This window comes from Chanodichthys erythropterus, chromosome 18, assembly GCF_024489055.1.
Source record: "Chanodichthys erythropterus isolate Z2021 chromosome 18, ASM2448905v1, whole genome shotgun sequence".
Classification (NCBI taxonomy): Eukaryota; Metazoa; Chordata; class Actinopteri; order Cypriniformes; family Xenocyprididae; genus Chanodichthys; species Chanodichthys erythropterus.
This window is the reverse complement of record NC_090238.1, coordinates 20,952,454-20,975,434: the sequence shown is the minus strand read 5'-3', so window position 1 is coordinate 20,975,434 and position 22,981 is coordinate 20,952,454. Positions and strand designations below refer to the sequence as shown.

General features: G+C 36.0%; 1 protein-coding gene across 1 annotated transcript; it reads right to left on the bottom strand.

Moving 5' to 3' along the window:
• Positions 1-3,697: 3,697 nt before the first annotated feature.
• si:ch211-63b16.4 (kinesin-like protein Klp68D) lies at positions 3,698-16,128 on the bottom strand. The gene is made up of 21 exons (XM_067368328.1): positions 16,038-16,128; positions 15,797-15,891; positions 15,563-15,646; positions 15,322-15,472; positions 15,023-15,096; positions 14,146-14,284; positions 13,919-13,999; positions 13,459-13,490; positions 13,278-13,301; positions 11,319-11,423; positions 10,726-10,805; positions 10,464-10,620; positions 10,117-10,200; positions 7,926-8,133; positions 7,440-7,843; positions 6,488-6,679; positions 6,210-6,305; positions 4,898-4,945; positions 4,271-4,460; positions 4,000-4,129; positions 3,698-3,902 (listed from the first exon to the last, which is right to left on the bottom strand). Exons 1-21 carry the CDS (start codon positions 16,126-16,128, stop codon positions 3,770-3,772), a joined length of 2,598 nt encoding a protein of 865 aa, XP_067224429.1. The 3' UTR covers positions 3,698-3,769.
• Between the last annotated feature and the right edge of the window lie 6,853 nt (positions 16,129-22,981).

Genomic DNA, 22,981 nt, shown 5'->3' with positions numbered 1-22,981 from the left:
TCAGAACAAAAGTGGCAGATTCTACTTCCAAGATGTAGAATCTGTGATTCCGAAGTACAGTATCCACACCGATGTGGTGACTGACAGCAAACAGATTCATCTGCGCTGTGGAGCCGTGCTGATGCACAACCCACGTAAAGATGAGAATTCCGCAAATAACTGCAGGTGCAGGTTTCAAACAGAGATGGCGACAAAGAGGCAAAACATACAGACTGCAGCTTTAAAGAGTCATGAAACCCTAAAGCACATTTTATTTCTCTTAGATATGTACGCATTGCACATTACTGAAAACAATGTCACACCACACATTATTTGGAATATTAAGGTTAATTTTTTGATTTTGTTCATTCATTTTAAAAACAAAACTCCATTAAAGTCTGAATTGTGATTGTTACGAAGAGTCACAAAGAACAGTTCTAATAGCAAAGTACAAAAATCTAACATTTAATTTTTTTTTTTTTTTTCTGGGTCCACAACAGGCACGGCAGAACTCCTTAGAGGAGCACAGGAAGTTGTGTCACTCCCAGCAGAACTCATCTCGCAGTGCAGCCAATCAGGTAATGGACAGCCTGAGACAAAATTCTAAAGTAACCATACCCAAACCGTTTCACATGATGCTTCGTGAGGAGGATCGCAAACGGCGCAATGTGAAAACTCGCTCTGAGATGGAGTTAGAAAATGAGAGACTGAAGAAAGAGCTGGATGAGCTGAAAGAATGTGGCAAGAAGTTTCGCGCTAAGCCGGCCCCCACTACCACTCACTTGCTCTTCTGTGACATCATCAATAAGCGCCCGAATAAGCTGAAGCAACAAAAAAATCAGATTAACCAAACGGATCACGTTCAACGTGGAAACCACCACCAACAAGGCACTCAACGCCATGCCTCTCCTCTTCCACAGCAACCATTTAGCTTCATTGAAAGAGAGCGGAAGAAAAGAGAAAAAAAACTAGCAGATGAGCTAAACAACATGTCTCCCAAAACAGAACGAATGGCGTTCAAAGCCAGACCGGTGCCGAGGTCTCTATATAGGCCCAGCTCACCAAACTCCCACATATACGGGGCAGTTCATCTGAATAACAGATGCTCAGCACTGCCCCCTAGAATCCTGGAGGACACGCTGGAGGAGGGAGAGGAGGCCGAGAATGAGTATGATGATGAATTTTCAAGGCCACAGAGCACAGATATATCACGCTGCAGCAGCAACCTCAGGAAATGGAAAAACAAGGGTGTGCTGCAGGTGGAGGAGGAAATGGAGAGAAAGAGCAACAGAGAGAGAGACCGAGACTGGTCCTACATTCATCCACTACGTAGGACCAGCCTCTGCCACAGCCAAGAACCCCTGAACTCCTGCAAGAGTGACTACATCAGTGTTTAAATACTGACATAGACTAAATCATAGTCTATAGAACTTATCAATTATGTAACTCTGTAACTGTTTGGTGTGATAGAAACAGATATATGCTTTAGTTTTTAATTGTGTTACTGTGGAAGAGAAAAAAATCACGTAGCCAATAAATAAACTCACAAACCCATCATTTAATAGTCTCTATTATATGTGTTTTGTGTAGAGTTGGTGAACACATTTTCAGCTGGATTTTAAATGGACTCCACATTAAATTACTGCATTAAATAACTGAAATGATATTACACAAACATGATGATGTTGGGTGCCAAATTCATTCATTTGTTAGCAAATGGAACATCTTTTTTCTTTATTCTGCCCTTAGTTAAGTTAAATATATTACCATGTCAGTTTTAAAGTGAGAGCACTTTAAAGGTGCCCTAGAATTAAAAATTGAATTTATATTGGCATAGTTAAACAACAAGAGTTCAGTACATGGAAATGACATACAGTGAGTCTCAAACTCCATTGTTTCCTCCTTCTTATATAAATCTAATTTGTTTAAAAGACCTCCGAAGAACAGGCGAATCTCAATATAACACCGACTGTTACGTAACAGTCGGAGTGTACGCCCCAATATTTGCATATTCCAGCCCAATGAGCCCATGATCGAGGCATTACACAAGGGCAGCCAGTATTAACGTCTGGATGTGCAAAGCTCAATCGTCAGACCAGGTAAGCAAGCAAGGACAACAGCGAAAAATGGCAGATGGAGCAATAATAACTGACATGATCCATAAAATCATGATATTTTTAGTGATATTTGTAAACTTTCTAAATGTTTTGTTAACATGTTGATAATGTACTGTTAAATGTGGTTAAAGTTATCATTGTTTCTTACTGTATTCACGGAGACGAGAGCCGTCACTATTTTCATTTTTAAACACTTGCAGTCTGTATAATTCATAAACACAACTTCATTCTTTATAAATCTCTCCAACAGTGTGTAATGTTAGCTTTAGCCACGGAGCACTAACAAACTCATTCAGAATCAAATGTAAACATCCAAATAAATACTATACTCACATAATCCGACGCATGCATGCAGTATGCATGACGAACACTTTGTAAAGATCCATTTTGAGGGTTATATTAGCTGTGTAAACTGTGTTTATGCTGGTTAAAGCAAGCACGAGCTCCGTGGGCGGGGGGGCACGAGATTTAAATGGGCCGCAACCTATATATATATCGGTGCATAGTTAATGATGCCCCAAAATAGGCAGTAAAAAAATTTTTTTTAAAAAATCTATGGGGTATTTTGAGCTGAAACTTCACAGACACATTCAGGGGGACACCTTAGACTTATATTACATCTTGTAAAAAAAACGTTCCATGGCACCTTTAAAGAATAGTTCACCCCGCAAATTTCCCAATTTTCAGTCATAATTTACTCACTGTGATGTGGTTTCTAACCTGTATGACTTTCTTCTGCAGAACATGAACATGCTGGTCATTCTTTTTTCATTAACTTGCAATAGGGACTGAAGAAAAAATGTAAAAGCATAATTCAAGTACATAAAAGTAGTCCATATGGTTCATGCACTATATTCTAAGTCTTCTGAAGTCAAACAATAGCTTTGTGGTGCTGTGATAAATGAGTTAAAAGAACAATTCACTTGTAATTCGGACATTGCTACTTGGCTTATGAACTCTCATGATATCCCATGGGAGGATTCCAAAATTTTCAGGGAATAGCAACTTAAATGTTGGTCCGTTAATCACAAAGCTATTGTATGACATCAGAAGTTATAAATACAGCCAAAGTCCCTTTCAAGGAAAGTCTGTTCACTCGGCGGCCATATTTGCAACGCCTCCAGGCAGCTATTTCGGGGCATCCAATACCGAGAAATCCTGAAATCTCAAAAAATGCTTGGCGAACTCACAATTAAATAAAATATTTAAAATCAGCAACAAAATCTGACATGAACTGGCCCATATATGTTGTTTCTTATGCTCACATAGCTTATTTTTCATGCTAGAAGAGCCAATGCGCATGTGTAATCCTAAGCGCGAGTCTCAGGTTTCTATGGGAACCGGAGCTTCTAAAGGCAGCTGCAGTGACGCAATGACTTTATCAAACAGCGATTGGCTCTTTTACTTAGCAGGCGGGACGTATTCCGCCATATTGTTTCTCCTATTCATAACTAAAAGGAGTAAACCATCTTTCTATATCTAGAGTCTTTGATACAACTTTTATGATAATTTTACAGTGTTTTTTTTTTTTACTCATTCATTAATGAGTAATAATGCTGTATGCAGAAGGCTAATGACATAATATTCACTTTTAAGCTAACTATAACTTTACCTGTGATGCCTACAGGACAACTTTCACCTCTCTCATTCATTCACACACAAGTACACAGTCTTTAGTCTATATCCTCAGGCCTCAATCCACACTTCCTGAGTGTACGTCTGACGTATGGTATGGCATCCTGCAGAAACCACTCTCTCCTGTACAGAACCAGCATCACATCCAGTAACAGACTGTGCTCCCTCCTCCTGCAGAAACCACACAGAACCCGCTACATAAGGTCTCAAGTGTCAAATATAACTTCTATAAACTCATATTCACGAGATTTGTTCTACAGAGGCTCACAGCTGCTTGTAGAGATTTTGGGGTTTATACAGGGGCTGTTCACAGTTGGAGTTTGTGGTTTCAGATTTTTCTGTAAACCCCTCCTCAGGTTGCTGAAACCCTTCACATTGACTGAAGCAGCATTCGCTTCCTGTTGACATGCCAAAAACAATATAGGTCATAAACATTAAAAGGTTACCTACAGCTTAAACACTGAATAATGAATTAGGTTAATACAGATGTTATAGCTGTTTTTTCAAATGATGAAAATGAGATTATATGGATCTCTTGCCTTTCGTGACACCTGCAGGACATTGCTGAGACAAATGGTGTGATACAACAATCATCTCGGTATTTGTTGTGACTGTGTGTGTGTGTGAAGTGTTTGCGTCTGGACTGCTGGATCCTGTAAAGGGTGCTGAGTTGATCTCCCTTAAAAATGACTTTAGTTTCTGTCTCAAACCAGCATTTTCCAAGCACACCTGGGGAAGAAGTACACATACAAATGCAAAAAATAATAATTATTATCTTTCTTTTTTAAAAATAAATTAATTAAATAAAAAGTTCAAAAGTTTGGGGTCAGTATGATTTTTTTTTATTAATACTAATATTCAGTAAGTATGCATTATAATCCATGTCAAAAAATTAAATGCTATTCTTTTGAACTTTCTATTCATCAAAGAATCAAAAAAAAAAAAATCAATGATGCTGAAATTAAGCTTTGTCATCAAAAGAATTAAAATATATTCAAACAGAAAACAGTCATTTTAAATTGTAAAAATATTTCAAAATATTACTGTTTTTACTGTATTATTGATCAAATAAATGCAGACTTATTGAACATAAGACACTTTTTTTCAGAAACATAAAAAATCTTACCAACTCAAACTTTTGATTGGTAGTGTGTGTCCTAGGTTACCTTTTCATAGGAACTTTTTGTGTCCTCTAAGTGTGACATCAGATCAGTCTGTAAAACAAAATGAAAGTGGAATTCATATAATCTACCAATGAAGGGCAACACATGTAATTTTAATTGTCCAGTAGGTGGTATAGAAAGTGATGTGTAGTATTTTGTAAGGGTAGGCGATATACCGGTGAATAACCGGTAGAAATATGTCAACCGGTAGAGATTTTGGACTATTTAAGCACTGTTTAAGCACCGTTGAAGCAGAATTAGCATTGACGGACAACTCAGTTCGGTCTATGCACGTGCTCTCTGTGAGTGTTTCTAACTGCCGTGTGAGACAAGCTGCTGCTAATAAAGCGCACGAGAACTGAACTGAGTGCTTTTTGACATCTAATTGGGCTTGAACAGTTAAATACACGTGTCAAAGTGACATGTATTTGCAAGTAAACAGAGTAATTTATGACTTAAGTCAGCGTAAAACAGTTGAGAAAAAACTGAGAAATTGAGAAGGAACAACGCACAAATATAATGGGACCGTGTAGTCGGCCTTAAAGTGACAGCATCCAAATATGCCTGCTGTCATTAATGCTAATCAAACAACAAAAAAGAGAGGGAAAATCTCTCACTGCTCTTGACTGAATCACTTTTGTAACTTTAATAAGAATAAATGTATAATTTACACAGTAAAAACTATGCAGTTTTTGTTTAAACATTTGAATACTTTATATATTTTATGTAGTACTTCTAGTGCTTGAAGTTTTTTAAGTAGGTCTATTTCATTTGTTTTTGTTTTTTTTTTAAGGCTAGTATTAGTTTTTAAATGATATTGTAAATGGTGATAAGAATTATGAAATTTCAGTGGTATCAAAAATGTTGATATTATAAAAACCTTATTTAAAGCAAAAATATATTGTGTTATATATCGTTATCGTGAAATAAAATTGATCATATCGTGATATAAGATTTTTATATAAATATCCTATGCCTTAACATTTAGAGACAACTAGAAGCAAGGAATGTGTGGGATTATTTCTCAAAAAGTGTAAAAAAAAAAAAAAACATTTTGCTATTTGTTTGAGCATTCTAACCACACAATTTAGCAGCATTGGCTCAACCAATAGTGTGAATTCAGGGGCAAACAATGTTTGTCCAAACAATCCCAGACAGACATTCTATTTGGTGGCGATAGCAGTACAGAAATTACACACTTCTGGTACAGTGAATTGTTATCTACTGACCTTAAAAAAGTCTAAAAGAGGAATAAGTAGAAAACAAACAAATAAAAACAATTAAAAAAAATAAGAACAGGAGAGAAAGATGAAACCTTTTCAGTCTTGAGCTGGCTGAGGGTAAGAGAGACACTCTCTCGAAATCTTTCAAGGTCCTCTCTACTAGTCTGTAGTTCTGCCAACAAGCTCTCCTACCATACAAACAGCACATTAATAACACAAATATCAAACTACAATCACTAACAAATAAGACTGCTATCTAAAGTGATCACACTGCACTTTACTTTATGTAATCCTAAAATACAAAAATAGGTTGTGTTGTTGTTTCACATGTTCACATATTCAAACAGACCTTGTGTGATACTGTATGTACCTGCTGGTTGTTAAGGGCTGACACAAGCTGACTGTTTCTCTCTTTGGTGCTGTTAAGCTGTGTGAGCAGATCCTGGGCATCCTGGGCCAGTCTCTCTCTCTCAGAGTGGAGCGTGTTTGTCAGCATCCTCTCTCTCTCATGACATGCGCTCAGCTCTGCTCTCAGATGCTCTGCTTCTGTTTGCAAACACACCTACAAAACAGGTTGAGAAATGTCTGTGCTGTTCTTTTCGGAAATGACACACAGACCATCTTAAACTGTCAAATGCACTTCTTTGATCAAAATTCCCATCTTGCCCAAATATTAATATAAAAATATTTATGTTTGCCTGAACACTTAATATAATAGTTTCCACACAAATATAAAAATATTACAACATTAATAATAAGAACCTCTTGAACACCAAATCAGCATATTAGAATGAATTATGAAGGATCATGTGACAGTGAAGACTGGAGTAATGATGCTGTAAATTCAGCTTTGCCATTAAAGGAATAAATTACATTTTACAATGTATTCAAATGGAAAACAGTTATTTTAAATTGTAATAATATTTCACATTTTTGTGTTTTTTTCTGTATTTTTCATCAAATAAATGCAGCTTTGGTGAGCATAAGAGACTTTCAAAAACACTTTTAAAAATCCTAACAACCCAAACTTTCTGAATGGGAGTGCATAAAAATATATAAAATAATATTTAAAAATATATAAATAAATACTATAATAATTTTTAAATATACTGAACATTTTCAATATAAGAGTGAGTTCATTAACATACCGGTTTTAGTTAATTTGTATTGAGATTAGTGAAATTTCCCTGATATTGACTACTGAATAGTTACAGGGTTCCACAGTTTTATGATCTGAAACATTCCTCTATAGGAACAAAGTGAAAAATGGTGATATAACCCAGGATATTTTCAATACAGTATATGCTCCAATGTGTTGGTACCTCTGCAGTCTGTATTATTCCAGGAGCTGCAGATGTGCTGCTTGTAGATTCTTCATTTTCTTTTTTCTTTTCCCAGCTTGTCCTATCTTCTCTCTCCTTTGTTGCTCTCATCTTCAACTCATTCTCAAGTTCTGCTACTTTCTGACTTAGAAAATCTTTGTCTCTCTTAGCCTGAACAATGATTTTGTCATATTCCTCTCGGATATTTCGTTCCCGGGAACAGTTAGGACACTCCACAGCTGCTGAGGTAGCTGAAAAAGGTTCGAGAGAGGATGCGGAGAGCCGCTCAACAGAGCCGCGCTGTGCGGATGAAAACTCCAATCCCTTTCCAGTTCTTTCTCTCCCCCCAGCATCATGGAGTATTGCCCCAGAGAGGGAACGTGACAGGGAACGGGTCATCCTACCTACAAAGCAGTTAAAAGTTCTTGTTTAGTGTTAAAGTGACTCCCGATTTTATGGGATAAAGCTGAAAATGCAGCTTGTTACCATCAGCTCTATTCTTCTCATCTCCAGGTCGAGATCCACGGTGGTAACGTCCAGTTGGTTCAGTTTGGCCTGGTTTTTCCAGCTGGGGCAGAAAAGGTCTGAGCTCCAGCCCATCTCCACAGTGACTTGAGCTGAGTTTACATTCAGAGGAACTGACTGAACTCAAGAGGATGGGAAGTAAGCATGTCTGCGAATTCAAATTATGGCACTAAATGATTCACTGATTCAAATGGCTAATTTGAGCAAGTTTGGGAATCTTTTTGACAGACTCTTTATACAGAACCGGTTCATAAGAGCCATTATTTTCTAAAACTGGAAAATATAGCTTTGCTTTATAACTTTAAAAGGTTTCGAAAAATTGTATAAGTTGTTAAAGGTGCCATCGAATTGAAAATTGAATTTACCTCAGCATAGTTGAATAACAAGAGTTTAGTACATGGAAATGACATACAGTGAGTCTCAGACTCCATTGTTTCCTCCTTCTTAAGTAAATCTCATTTGTTTAAAATACCTCCTAAGAACAGGCGAATCTCAACATAACACCGACTGTTATGTAACAGTCAGGCTCATTAATATGTACGCCCCCAATATTTGCATATGCCAGCCCATGATTGAGGCATTAGACAAGGGCAGCCAGTAATGTCTGGATCTGTGCACAGCTGAATCATCAGACTAGGTAAGCAAGCAAGGACAACAGCGAAAAATGGCAGACGGAGCAATATTAACTGACATGATCCATGATATCATGATATTTTTAGTGATATTTGTAAATTGTCTTTCTAAATGTTTCGTTAGCATGTTGCTAATGTACTGTTAAATGTGGTTAAAGTTACCATTGTTTATAACTGTATTCACGGAGACAAGAGCTGTCGCTATTTTCATTTTTACACACTTGCAGTCTATATAATTCATAAACACAACTTCATTCTTTATAAATCTCTCTAACAGTGTAGCATTAGCCGTTAGCCACGGAGCACAGCCTCAAATTCATTCAGAATCAAATGTAAACATTCAAATAAATACTATACTTACGCAATTAGACATGCTGCATGATGAACACTTTGTAAAGATCCATTTTGAGGGTTATATTAGCTGTGATAGAGTGGAGAGCTCAGGAGCGGGCGGAGAGCGCGCGATTTAAAGGGGCCGCATCATGAATCTGCGCATTTCTAATTATGCCTCAAAATAGGCAGTTAAAAAATTAAGTTTAAGGGACTTAATATAAGTCTAAGGGACACCTTAGACTTATATTACATCTTGTAAAAAAAAAAAATGTTCAATGGCACCTTTAATAAAGGAATGTGACCTATTTGACCCCAGGTTTGTTCCATGGGAATTCTATGGAAAGCATCTTCTAGTTCTGATGTACACAATGTCTGAATGTCCCAATAAAACATTGTATGTTATATATTTAGATTAACACTGTTCTCCTCTGACTCATAGTGTCCTGCTGATGATCTCTCTCACTATACTGTAACTTTAGAAACAGGCCCCAAGAGGCAAAACTATTCAAATGAAGAGTCAAACTGATGAGCACAATAAAAGTTGCCTCTTTCATTTTTACGACTCGCTCAGCTGCAAAAGGGCACTTGACATGCAAACAGATTCAGGGTTTAAAATGAAGCTGTAAATTGCATCTATGTGAGGTTAAGAGGTTAATATTCAGCAAATTACATTTTAAATCCAATATTGATAGTTCGTTTATTTTGCTCCGACAATAAATAATTATGTACAAAGATTAATTAATTATGTAAAATGCAAGGTCCGTTGCACCTCTCCAAGCCACACACAAACGTTAGGTATCATTTTGTCAGTGACTGAATCAATGTTTTTGAACAAATCAGTTGAATGAATGATTCAAAGACTTGTAAGGACAGTTTCTGAATTCGGAACCGCATACTAGCATCGGTTGAGTGAATAAGTTCAATAAAGAATCATTCATTAATGACTATAAAGGGGACCTATTATGCCCCCTTTTACAAGATGTAACATAAGTCTCTAGTGTCCCCAGAAAACTATTCAAATGAAGAGTCAAACTGATGAGCACAATAAAAGTTGCCTCTTTCATTTTTACGACTCGCTCAGCTGCAAAAGGGCACTTGACATATAAACAGATTCAGGGTTTAAAATGAAGCTGTAAATTATGTCTATGCGAGTATGTGCTGTGTATGTGTGCGAGTTTGAGTCTCACCCTTCTGTCAGATCCAACTGGCGGTAGAATCTGTTGTCTGTTCAGATGATTAATGTCCTTCTTCCCGCTCAGATATGCACATGGCTAGAATATTTTGTGAGAATACGTAATTTATAAAGCTGATTTTAGAAAACAGTTAGATAAGTGTGTCATGTGTAAGACTTCACCAGCATTGTGCATCTGTGTGTAAATGGTCATTACAAAATCACTTATTTAACATGAAAATTAATACATATCATAAGATATGTAAAATCTGTGAAGACTTGTGTGCATTTGTTCAAGTGTGATGTATATACTAAAAGTATATGTTTTCAGAATTAAAATGTTCATGGGAAGAATGCGTTTACCTGTTCAGGTGTGTAATGTAACTGAGATGTGTATATGGGTCGAGATGGAACAGCCATGGCTCTGGAGGCAAACTGAAGAGAGCTTAGAGTTTCAGTTATTGAAGATGAATGAGATGACACCGTGACCACTAAACATGTCCGGCAGTTCCCTCCCAAACTAAACCAGACACCAAAATAAACATCAAACTCAGAAACAGTCAATGAATTTACACAAATGTTAAAGAAAATGAAGCATGATTATGGCGATGTTGATGATGCTCACCAATCCCTAAGTGCTCGGGTTAGTTTGGATTCTCTGTATGGGACGTGCTGGGACCCCGCAGAGCTGAGGGCAAAAATCACCTAAAAAAGAAAGGAAGGATTGTTATTTTCTCAATTTTGCATTTGAATAATTTTATTGTACTATATAATTTATACCAGGACAGCATCAAAATGTTTTTATATGATTCATGTCCAAAATGACTCATAGTTTGGAACTTTTCTTTAAACACAATGAGAAAATTCGTAACAAGGAAGAAGGGCCTCAACATTATCTAAATGTAAATAATCAAACGAAGAGGCCAGTATTCGGCAGAAATTATTTTCTCTGTTAGATGTGACATGACATCCCCCCCATCCCTACATGGAAAGCTATGTATCCCCACAGATCATTTCCTGTGTCTAATTTCCTGCATATGCAGCCAGCACATTGATATGATTAAGATAGGGCCCTTAGACTGATAAATAATCACTGGAGTACGTCTTGAGATACTCAAAACAAGCGCTGCTCTACAAAAATACCCTTAGTGTGACCGGGACAAGAGTGATAAGATAGAAATGCTGCTTCTTTGCTGACATGTTTGAGGTATTACTAACATTTCCGAATATGGTGAGGGAGCGTTTCAGCATCTTGGTATCTTGTGGGTTTTCATTTGTGGTATTGAAAGTTCTCTTCATGTCAGGAACCACAGAACTACGGCACTGATGTGACAGTAAGAGAGAAAGAAAGAAAGAGTGAACATTAAAACTGAAACTGAGGTATTTGTCACATAAACCTGTGTATTTTTAAGATGTCTTTGCGTGTTGAAGGTAATCATTGTTGATATTCGAAAAAATAGCATGATTACGACTGTGAGATTGCTTTTCTACAACAATTCATTAAGCAAGAAGTTAATATTCAGCAAATCACATTTTAGATACAATATTGATAGTTTATTTTGCTCCGACAATAAATAATTATGTACAAAGTCACGTCCATTGCGCCTCTCCAAGCATTATTATCATTCATTAATGACTTTAAAGGGGACCTATTATGCCCCCTTTTACAAGATGTAACATAAGTCTCTGGTGTCCTCTGTCTATGAAGTTTCAGCTCAAAATACCCCACAGATCATTTATTATACCATTTTGTAAATGGCCATTTTTGAGTGGAAGGAAAAACATGCTGTTTTCGTGCATGTGTCTTAAATGCAAATGATCTGCTTCTCCCCACCTCGCTTTCCAGAAGAGGGTGGAGCTTACAGCTCGTGCCTCGGATACGTTGCCAAAATCTAACAAAAATCTTTGGTTTTGATTATCATCTCTATCGCGGTCACGCTCACGTGACATTGCAGTTCTTCATCATCATAAAAGTTTATTATCTGCATGCATTTTAAAGCCATGTCAGTCTAAACTTCTGATATATGGTTTTCTGAGCGCACACACCTGAAGCACGTGCACAGAAAGCTGGCTGTCAGATGGCACGTCCCGTGAGTATTATACTAAGTTCTCTTTCACGTGTTATTGTGCTTACACTGTCAAATACACACAAGGTTATGTAAAAAACACTCGTTTCCACTGAAATTACCTGAAAAAATTGTCCCAGGAACTTTCCCCCCCAGACCTGTTGCCCCCAGACCATCCTGGTCTAAAGTACTGTGAAGATTAGTCCAGTGACGTAGGACTGCGCGTGACTTTCCAGTTCCTGCTGGATTTCATTATCCATATATAAGCTAAATAAAGCCTGAACCTTGTCGTTGGCCCATTGGTCATAATTTTTAAACTTCATTGTTGATTCAAATAGCAAACAATTCTTACTGCAATTAAAAATGGTGGTTGAAATAAAATGCTGCGTGAACTCAGCCAATCAGTATCTTCAGCAGCCAAGTTCCACCCCCCAAAAGTTCCTGAACTTTCAAAAAGTACTTCCTAGCATGCAGGGACTTTCTTAAGGTGAAATTTTTACTCTGAACTTCAGTTAGACCCTCAAGTCGAAACACACTGAGTACCACCCAAAAGTCCCTAGTTCACATAAACCCAGTCGGTTATGTCTGTAAATGTAAATAGCAAGTAAAGAAATTGCATGTGTGTATTAGATCTGTGTATTAAAGTGAAAGCAGTGTAATGTACAGTTCTTACTGCCATATATGCCGTTGAATCATGAATCAAACAAAACAAAACAAAACAAAAAAACAGAAAATCACTCACTGCTCTTGATTGTGTAACTTAGTAGCTTTACCATTATAGGATGGTTGTGTACACACACTGCTGACACACATTTAAGTTCAAACACCATGTAAAAGTGAATTTTGCATAATAGGACCCCTTTAATGATTTATTCACAAAGACACCACCTATCGGCGTATCAATGTAATCATATAAATCTACATTTTTTCATTTGGTGTAAAAAAACATTTGGTGGAGGAAAGTAAAAAAAATCTTTAAAATATTTTTATAGAAATGAATGCACCAATTAATTGGTGCAATTTAAATATTATAATATGGCAATCAATAGTGTTTACTCTTACTGTTTATTGTGTTACAATGAGAAGACACAATTTCAACATATAAACTTACTTTTCCTGAGCTTGCCAGATCCACCTAACAAAGAGCAATAATCATGTGAGTTTCATAATTCTTTATTAATTCACAGACAAATATGGTGCTTACCACAAGAATGCCAAGAATGTGTATTTCCCTCAGAGAATACCTAATATTTCAGTTATGCTAAAAGGAGTCTCCGATGCTATCATCTTACCAGAGTGAGTTTGCTGGCTGTCAAAACTCCCTCTGCAACCATTCAACAAAAATACACACAAAGGGAGGAGGTTAATCAGATTTGTGTTAATAGAATATAATTACACCTTAACACAGTGAGTTTGCAACACACCACTGCAGGGGGTAGTGGAAGACCCTGTGGGAGGCTCTGGTATGTTCATATCTCTCTACAATAACAATCAGACCGCAGGCAGAGGTTCCTAGAGCTGACTAATGCGTAGGGGGTCAACTGGGGGGAGTTACTGACCGACAAATGGACTGAGTTACCATTAAAAACAAGTAAAAACGTAGTAGAATGTCAAGGAAACTCTCCTAAAACATCTATGAGGAATTTATTTTAGAAATGTAATAAGAGAATAAAAACATGGCATAAGTGCAAAAACATAATTCAGGGAAACTCCAGAAAGACTTTTATGTTTGGAAAACATAAAAACACCTACCAGGGGACTGGACCGTTGTGTTAATGACCACAATGTTAAATACCGTGTGGGATCGGCTTGGAAAATCTCCCTTTGAGATCCCTGCAGAATTTTAGAAAGGTATGTAGGAGTCAGATTGTATAAAGCAAGCTGAGATCACTCTTATGATCATACTTCAGATAAAATAGTATTTGCTCATCAGCTCTATCAGAACATTTGTGCGCAGATTGAGTTAATGGCTCTGTTACCTGTGTGTCTGAGGGCGGAGCCACGGCGATGCACCTGCAGCAGATCCTGGGCAGAGCTTACTTCCACCTCCGTCAACCCATCGAGATGCACCACCTCCTCACAGTCACGCACCCAGATCACCTCACTCCCCTTCGGATCCTGAGCAGATTCAAGAGAGACGAGAGAGCATCTGAACATCTGTGGTTAAATTGAGTGTTAATTTTCCTCCTTTTTTAGTTTCTCAAACCCTGGGATTTTATAGAATGATGCAATTTATTGGTACCCTAAAAATGCTGAATTTTTCTATACACCACAATTTAAAAGTCTGATGATTCCTTTTTTGAAAGAATTGCTCTTAGGAACATTGCATTGATCAAAAGTGACAAAAAAAGAAGCAATTTCAAATAAATTCTGTTTGTGTTGTTGTTTTTACTTAAGAATTTGTGATAATAATAATAAAAAGAAAAATTAATAAGCACCAAATCATCATATTAGAATGATTTCTGAAGGATCATGTGACACTGTAGACTGGAGTAAAAAATCAGCATTGCCATCACAGGAATAAATAACATTTTAAAATATATTAAAATTGAAAACAGTTATTTAAAATTATAATCATTTTTCAGAATATTACTATTTTATTGTATTTTTTATTGAGAAATACTCTAATTTTGAGTTTTTTTATTGAGACTTTTAATGTTCAAAAACATAAAAAACATACTGACCCCATTTTAAATAGTAGTGTGTATATATAATTATGATAATTATAAATCTTTATGAGGACAATGACGCTTAATGATTGATTGATTTGGCATTCCTGGAATGTTCCCATGACCTAACAATAAGATTGATTTAATAGATAAAGTTATTTATTTTATTACACTATAAATTACTTACCAATAGGTCATATATCTTCTCATTGAAGATGTGGTAGAATGACACTCTGATTTTGCAGTGAGATGCCTTGGGGGCTGGATTATTCAAATTAAGGCTTGTTCAAGGATGCTGTTACAGGTCACATTATGTGTAGTCAGGAGAGCTTGAATAAAAGACATTGGATAGTTGCGTGGCGCAATGAATGAGTAGTTGAATGTTACTGCAATAAGATATATAAGTCTTTCTTATCTGAAGAAGAAAATGGGGAAATCTAAGTTAAAATGTGATTTCCTAAAACCAATAGCTTGAAGGTTTGATACAAGTGAAGATGTCCTCAGCAGCGCGGCTGATGATGCCTCTGTGTTTGGCTAAAACGCTGCATCCCTGCATGGTATGAGTCTTACCACTGCCTGGAGAGCCATAGACAATTACACATCCATTATAACCCTGCATTAGATACTCCACCAGACACTGGAGAGAGAGAGAGATTAGCATCTCAATTTACTAAGGACTAGAATGAAACATGAATATAACTGTTGTTATGAAGAACATTCTGTGAACCTTTGTTGTTGACTCATAAACATCTCTCTGAGATGCCTCCTCATTTAAAACTGCATCAAGATCTATAATATGAGACTTGTGACTCTGCAGAATAAAGAAAACAGACAATCAGACCTTCACTTGACTTTACTGCATACTTTGGTTTCACTTGAATCATTTCTTTCTGTTTTTGCAAAATGAGGATGATGAATCTAATTAAATGACATCTTTGATCTCATTCGATTCAACACTCACCCTTCCAGTGTCAACAACTACTCTGTTGAGATGTGTCACTTTGATGGAGGCTCTGGGTTCATCTAAAGAGGTAGAATGTTCTGGTCTGTTGTTCACTGAGGAATTGAAACATTTGGGTTACATGTATAGCTTGGAATGTTTGCAGAAATAAAGAGACAAAACAATGGGGAAAAGGTGAAACAATACACAATTTCATGCAAACGTCCAACTGCATATTAAACCTGCAATATTTGTGCGAGACCTGTGTGTGAGTGTATGTTCTCACGGGCACACAGACGGACGACCACTCTGAAACTTTTCTCTGAGTTTAGGTTTTTATCTACCCCAGACATCCTCTTCCAACTCTGGCTTCTTGTCCAGTAGATAAATACTGTTCATATAGTAGACAAAGATGAAGATATGAATGAAATAAACAAGAATTAAAGACTATTGGAATGTAGTAAAAGCATGCTTTTTGGCCAACTATGATAAAAAAGGCACTTTTTTTCTGTGAGACAAATCATCAGTATTGGTTTTATAGACAATATGATATAATAATAAGAACTCCAAAAATGTTTACCATAAATACTGTATGGTGAAAGTAAAAAGTATGAATTAAACAAATGTTTTGGTAAAATATAAGGACGCACGATGAATACATATGTATACACACAAATATAAAACACCATCAGGGTAACACATATGACTCTTAAATAATGTAATTAACATTAAACATTAACTAAACACCGTAAAGTGTAAGATAAACACCGAAATGTAGGCTACACGTAAGAACACGATGAAACGTCAAACTACAATAAACGAGCTGTTGCATTTTTTATTGAAATTACTGATAAAACCAACTAATATTACTAAAGTTAAAAGGATTTAGCCTATATATAAATTTAGTTTGCTTATAAAGTTGATCCTGTATCCCACAGTTGACGCAAATTTTAATTTGAAAAACAATAAGATTAGAAGAGCTTTGAAAGACCTACCTCTGTTCAACTGCTTCAGCTGTTTCTTTAAGTAATCAAGACACCGTCTCTCCAGAGCACATTATTCCTGGAATAACATCCTTGGAATCCCTTTCCAGATAATCAGCCCGTCTCTGTAGAACTGCAAATATCTCACTCGGGGTGTTGCTGACATGTTTTTGTTTTATTTCTTTGAAATGTCCTGTTGTTCATCACTCCTCGCCTCAGGTCGCGCGGATGAGCGTTGAATTGGCGTTCCGATGATCCACGCGCTCGCAGTGAGGCGCGTGAACGCCTCTCTGATTGTGATGTCCTGAGAATTTTGGAGCCAATTATTCAAACCCATACAAAAAAAAAAAAAAAGCTGGAAAGTGATAGAAATGTAATTTGACTTTAGTAGTTATAGTGGTTAGTTATATTTGTAGTTAGGTTATATTAGGCCTATATTTATAGTAGTTTAATAGTATTTTAATGCATCCAATTAGCTTGCTCAATAGCTTGATCATATACTTAAGAAACATCTTAAACCAGCCTAAGATGATTTTCTGGTATTAGATGGTTTAAGATTGTCTCACAAAGATTGTGTTTAGCTGGTCACCAAACTATTTTCCAAGCCAAATCACCAAGAATCCCTATAAAACCATCAGACCAGTTTAGAAAAGAATCTTATGCTGGTTTAAGAAGTTTGTTTGTTTGTTTTTCAAGTAGGAACAATCTGTCAAACCTGCATCTTGCATGCAGTTCTGCAGACTTATGAGTTTTAACAAAGCTTGGCTTTTAAATAACCAGCATGGCCATATTTATCAATAAAGTAGCCAATCCTATTTTCAACCATATCACACTCTTTTACACGCAGACGTTGCTGGAGCACCAGCCTGGAATTCTTGTGTGTGACATGGCTTATGGCTGTTCCTCTTGACCCCTGGCCTATACCTCTCCTCCAGCAGTGTCCTTTACTGCTCCTTTACAAGGTGCTTGGAGGAAGAATGTGCATCATAAAACAAGATGTTTAAGCTTCTGATGCCCTAATGCAAACAAATAGAAGCCAGTCTTACCCAATGAGAAAAAACTATTTGACATAACTCTAAAACTGCCAATATACTGTTAGAAATGTGCAATATTTCTAACAGTGTATTGACAATAGGCCTATATGCATTTTATAGTTGCATCAAATAGTTTTTTTCTCATTGGGTAAGCCTTTTCTAATCAAACAAATGAGAGATTAAGATGTCCTCTTCCACTTCTCATTATATAGTCCTGTGTTTTGTTCTGTACCAGGGATTGGTGAGAAAGACAAAGAGGGAGAAAGAGAGCAATGATGAGACACAATTTAGTGCTGCCATTGCCAGCTGTGTCAGTGTCAAAGGGCAGAGATTCCTGATGCTCCGTATCTCAGTGTGTTATAGTCAAGTTTAACTGTATGTGTCACTTTACCCAACATTTATCCTCTCCCTAGCTAGCTACAATGGGTAACTAAAAAAAAATTATGAAGACATAATCGATAAAATTGGGTATTTCCTCATTATTTTATGGTTATTCAAATAAATGTGGTTATTAAATAAACTAAAACTATTAAAAATCAAGATATTTCTATTCTAGACCAAGAAAAGTCATGAAAATTTTCAAATTATGTCACACTCTAAAATATTTTATCAGGTAAAATTTGTGAGTTTAGAAAAAAAAAAAAAATCCTTATTCTAAGATTCTTATCCAGTGAACACAAATGACTTTATGGATTGTGAAAAACACAAATGAATTGTATAATACATTGGTTAAAAAGGTGAACGTTCGGCTCTGGAATTCTGAAATATAATTATTGTATTGTCAGGGACAATGGGAGGCCTTGGAGTCAAAATGTTGAGAGCCACTGCTTTACAAGCAACTCACAGACTAGTACAAATCACAACTGTAGATGGCAGTATAAGCTTTACAATACTACACGAGCCAGTTCAGATCTATTTCTCAAGCAGTGACCCACATTGCACAGGAAGAATCATCTCATCTCAGAGTTTGTATGATTATATAATAATTATGTAAATTAGATTATGTAAAACATATGCCTCTTTATGCATCTGTTTTTGGAGCTAAACATTCTTGCTGAATAGAGTGTGGCCGATGTCAAGATTATTTATATAAGCTTTTTTTTTTTTTTTTTTTTTTAGGAAACTGATATCAAACAACAGAGTAATATTTTATATATATACAGTCAAACCAAAAATTATTCAGACATTTTTGATGTTTCTGATCTATTTTTATTTTTATTGGTGCAGGACACTATAGTTCATTTATGTAAGTGAGGATAGCAAAATAAAGTAAACTGTGACATATTATACCCAAAAATTCTTCATACAGTGGACTACCAGTAAAATTAATACAAATTTGGAACCAAAAATTATTCAGACATTTTTACCTGCCCAGGTTTTGCTTAAAAGGTTAGTTCACCCAAAAATGAAAATTCTATGAGTACAGTGGTTCAATATTAATATTATAAAGCGACAAGAATATTTTTGGTGCGCCAAAAAAAAAAAAATAATAACGACTTATTTAGTGATGGCCGATTTCAAAACACTGCTTCAGGAAGATTCGGAGCACAAATATCGAGTGTATCGAATCACGATTCAGATCGCGTTTCAAACTGCTAACGGCTGAAATCACGTGACTTTGGCGCTCCGAACAGAAGATTCGATACACTGATTCATTTGTGCTCCGAATCTTCCTGAAGCGGTGTTTTAAAATCGGCCATCGCTTTATAATATTAATATTGAACCACTGTACTCACATGAACTGATTTAAATATGTTTTTAATACCTTTATGGATCTTGAGAGAGGAAGTGTCATTGCTCCCTATGGAAGCCTCACGGAGCCATCGGATTTCAACTAAAATATCTTAATTTGTGTTCCGAAGATTAACGAAGGTCTTACGGGTGTGAAACGACATGAGGTTAAGTAATAAATGACAGAATTTTCATTTTTGGGTGAACTAACGTTAACCCTTTAAGTGCTATCTGACATAATTAAGATTATTTTTTTTTCTGACAGTTTAACTCTGAGATCTTGTCATATTTCATTACCATTTTTAAACTATAGTGAATAAACTGTATCAATGAATGAAATGTTCAAGATGTCTGAATACATTTTGGTTTGGTAGGGGTGTAGGAAAATATCGATACATCGCGATATTATGTTTGGCGATACTGCATCGATTCTCAAAAACACAGTATCGATATTTATATATTTACATCCAAGATTCGTGGCTTTGTGTTCGGTTTAAACCACAGACTGTATAAAACCCAATCGCTAGATGGCAGTGTTGTCTCATAACTTAAACTGACGCGGAGCCGGAGAAGTTCAAGGTGAAGGTGCGTGCATCGCTACTGTTAGCATTAGCAAACCCAGCTCACAATACGATATAATTATTCAGCTCCCGCGCTATACAGAGCTGAAGTGTGGACCCATTGGCTTCAGCTATAAAGAAGCCACTAAGGAAATCAACAAGAGTCATTTTGTTTGCAAAATAGTCCAAGTTAAAATCCAAATACTCGGGAAATGCATTGAATCTGAGAGCTTGCTTAACATCCTGACGGCATCCGCGCTGCTGAGAGAGGCGTTCGATAGAATATGTACTGCACATTTTTTTTTGTAACAAAATAAGCACGTACAACAAAATTGACAGCGGTGGCAGCAGAAAGAAAGCATCTGATCATACGAATGGAATGGACTATGCAATTTCTGTTATTAAATAGTTTAGAAATTAAAAACTGCTGTACTGTGAACCTTTAAAACATATACACCTAAAGAATCCTGCAGTCACTTGACTATTTTCCCTTTATTTAGATTGCACAAAATTGTGATATTAATGCAAATAATACTGTATTGATTAAATAAAATAAAGTTGCTTGTCAGGTTTTATGCAGAGGTTGTGTTCTTTATGACCGTTTTTTCTAAAACTACATCTTTCTAAAAAAAAACAAAACAAAAAAAAAACAAGAAATATCGCAATATATCACAATATATCGTATCTTAAACCCTGTATCGTGATACGTATTGTATCACCAGATTCTTGGCAATACACAGCCCTATTTGACTGTATTTTGTTTTTAATTTTTTTTAAAGAAGTCTTTTATGCTCTCAAGCCTGCATTTATTTGATTTAAAATACAGGAAAAAAGTAATATTGTGAAATATTATTACAATTTAAAATATTGGTTTTCTATTTTAATATACTTTAAGATGTAATTTATTTTTGTGATGCGATGCTGAATTTTCATCAGCCATTACTCCAGTCTTCAGTGTCACATGATCCTTCAGAAATCATTCTAATATTCTGATTTATATATCAATGTTAAAAACAGTTGTGCTGCTTAATATATTTTTTTTTTATAACCTGCTATACTTTTTTCAGGATTCTTTGATGAATAAAAAGTTTAAAAAAGAACAGCATTTATTCAAAATATAACTCTTTTGTTAAAATATACACTACCATTCAAAAATTTGGGGTCAGTATTTATTTATTTATTTGAAAGAAATTATTGCATTTATTTTATAGCTGCCTGTTTAAATGAGTAGGGATTGTGGACTAGATTGACCTCTGAATGGCATTTCTGGAAGAGGTTCTACTGGAACCCCCCCAAACCGGATTCTGATTGCAAAGTGGGTCAGGGGGACAGCTCATCTTTCCATGGGAGTGAATTTTACTGCAGGCATCTAACTTGTCACAAGCTCACAGGATATAGATTATTACCAATTACAGCACAGAGCCAGTTTAGAAACTTCCAACCCAAGTTCTAAAACTTTAGTGGAATCCCAATGGCTTAAAAACTTCACTTGAGTGTTTTCTGAAAGTTCTAGAGCCAAACATATTCCCTGGGAACTCCAGAGACTTTGTCGAATCATATCTCCAGAGCTGTGCGAGATGGGGCACAGGCAAAAACAAACAGCAGTGATGCATTCAAACTACTGTCACGGCATGTCAAATGAGGACTGCGTCTGCATATCTATCACTCGCGAGAACTCAAAAAGAGATGCGATTCTTGGGATGTGCATATTAGAGTAGAACTATTCAAGGAAATTGCACCAGAGGAGAAACTTAACACTGTTCTTCCGTGCCAGTCACATCGCTCTTGAGATCCATTCAAGCGGCAGGATACTGATAGAACTCGGTGGATGATGGGGTACATTTAAATCACGGCCTTGGAGAAGCATTAGTATGGAAATGGATCTCAGCTGTTGCATTAGAGCAGGTGGAGGGTAGAGTTCTCTAACCCTTACGTGAACATCACTTTGATTCCAGCTGCAACCTCTTTGCCAACATAACGTAGATGAGGGGAAGGTTTAGTAATGTGAAGCAACTGTCCGAGTAGGTAGGGAGGTGTTAGGCCTAAAGAGATAGATTACTCAGTAAATTAACATTTCTGTCATTTACTCATATACCATTCCAAACATGTTTGACATTCTTCTGTGAAACAGAGTTGTTAACTAAAACTATTAAAAATAGTTTGATAATTGAAATAAATCTGAAATAAAATAATACATTTTAAATGTTGAAATATTGCTATAGTTAAAGTCCCCCTGTGGTGAAAATCAAGCTTTTAATGTTATTTATATGTCTATGTGGTGTTTTTATTATGCTTTAAGACAAACCATGTGCAAATTGCTGAGTATTTTCTAAAACATGGTTTCAAATCGCTGGTGTCTGTGACGTCACAAACTACGTAACCAACAGTTTTGGGCACGTTACTTTAAAAAAGTAATTAGTTACAGTTACTAGTTATTTCTCACAATTAGTAATGGAGTTACATAATTATAAAAGTAACTAATTACCAGGGAAAGTAACTATTGCATTACTTAAAAAAATATATATATATATGTCAAATAATTTGGAATCCCCTAATATTAAATATAAGTCTAAAAATAAATTATTCTTGATCCAACTCATGATCCGCTCTTGCTCAGGACATGAAATTTCTCTAAACTGTACTAAGTGTTGGTAGCCATTAAAGAAAACGTAGTTTCATATTTATGTTTAAATAGTCCTGTGTTATGTTTTAAATTAATTTATTTGATTATTTATTTGATCATAAGACGCGCAATATATCGGGAGTCATGAAGTGGTCAGACATGATTTTGACCACTTCTTTAAGTTTTGTTTTGTAGAAAGTCTTTCTTTAAAGAGAATTTCGTTTTGTAAAAATTGTATCTTAATTTTAATCAATGTTTCTTCAACCAATTGCCTG

Coding starts and splice junctions, on each gene's coding strand:
- si:ch211-63b16.4 (XM_067368328.1), bottom strand. CDS start 16,128: ATGTCTGGGGTAGATAAAAACCTAAACTCAGAGAAAAGTTTCAGAGTG. Junction 13,302..13,458: donor CAGCCAGCAAACTCACTCTG/GTAAGATGATAG, acceptor GCTCTTTGTTAG/GTGGATCTGGCAAGCTCAGG. Junction 11,424..13,277: donor ATCTGGCAAGCTCAGGAAAA/GTAAGTTTATAT, acceptor CTGTCACATCAG/TGCCGTAGTTCTGTGGTTCC.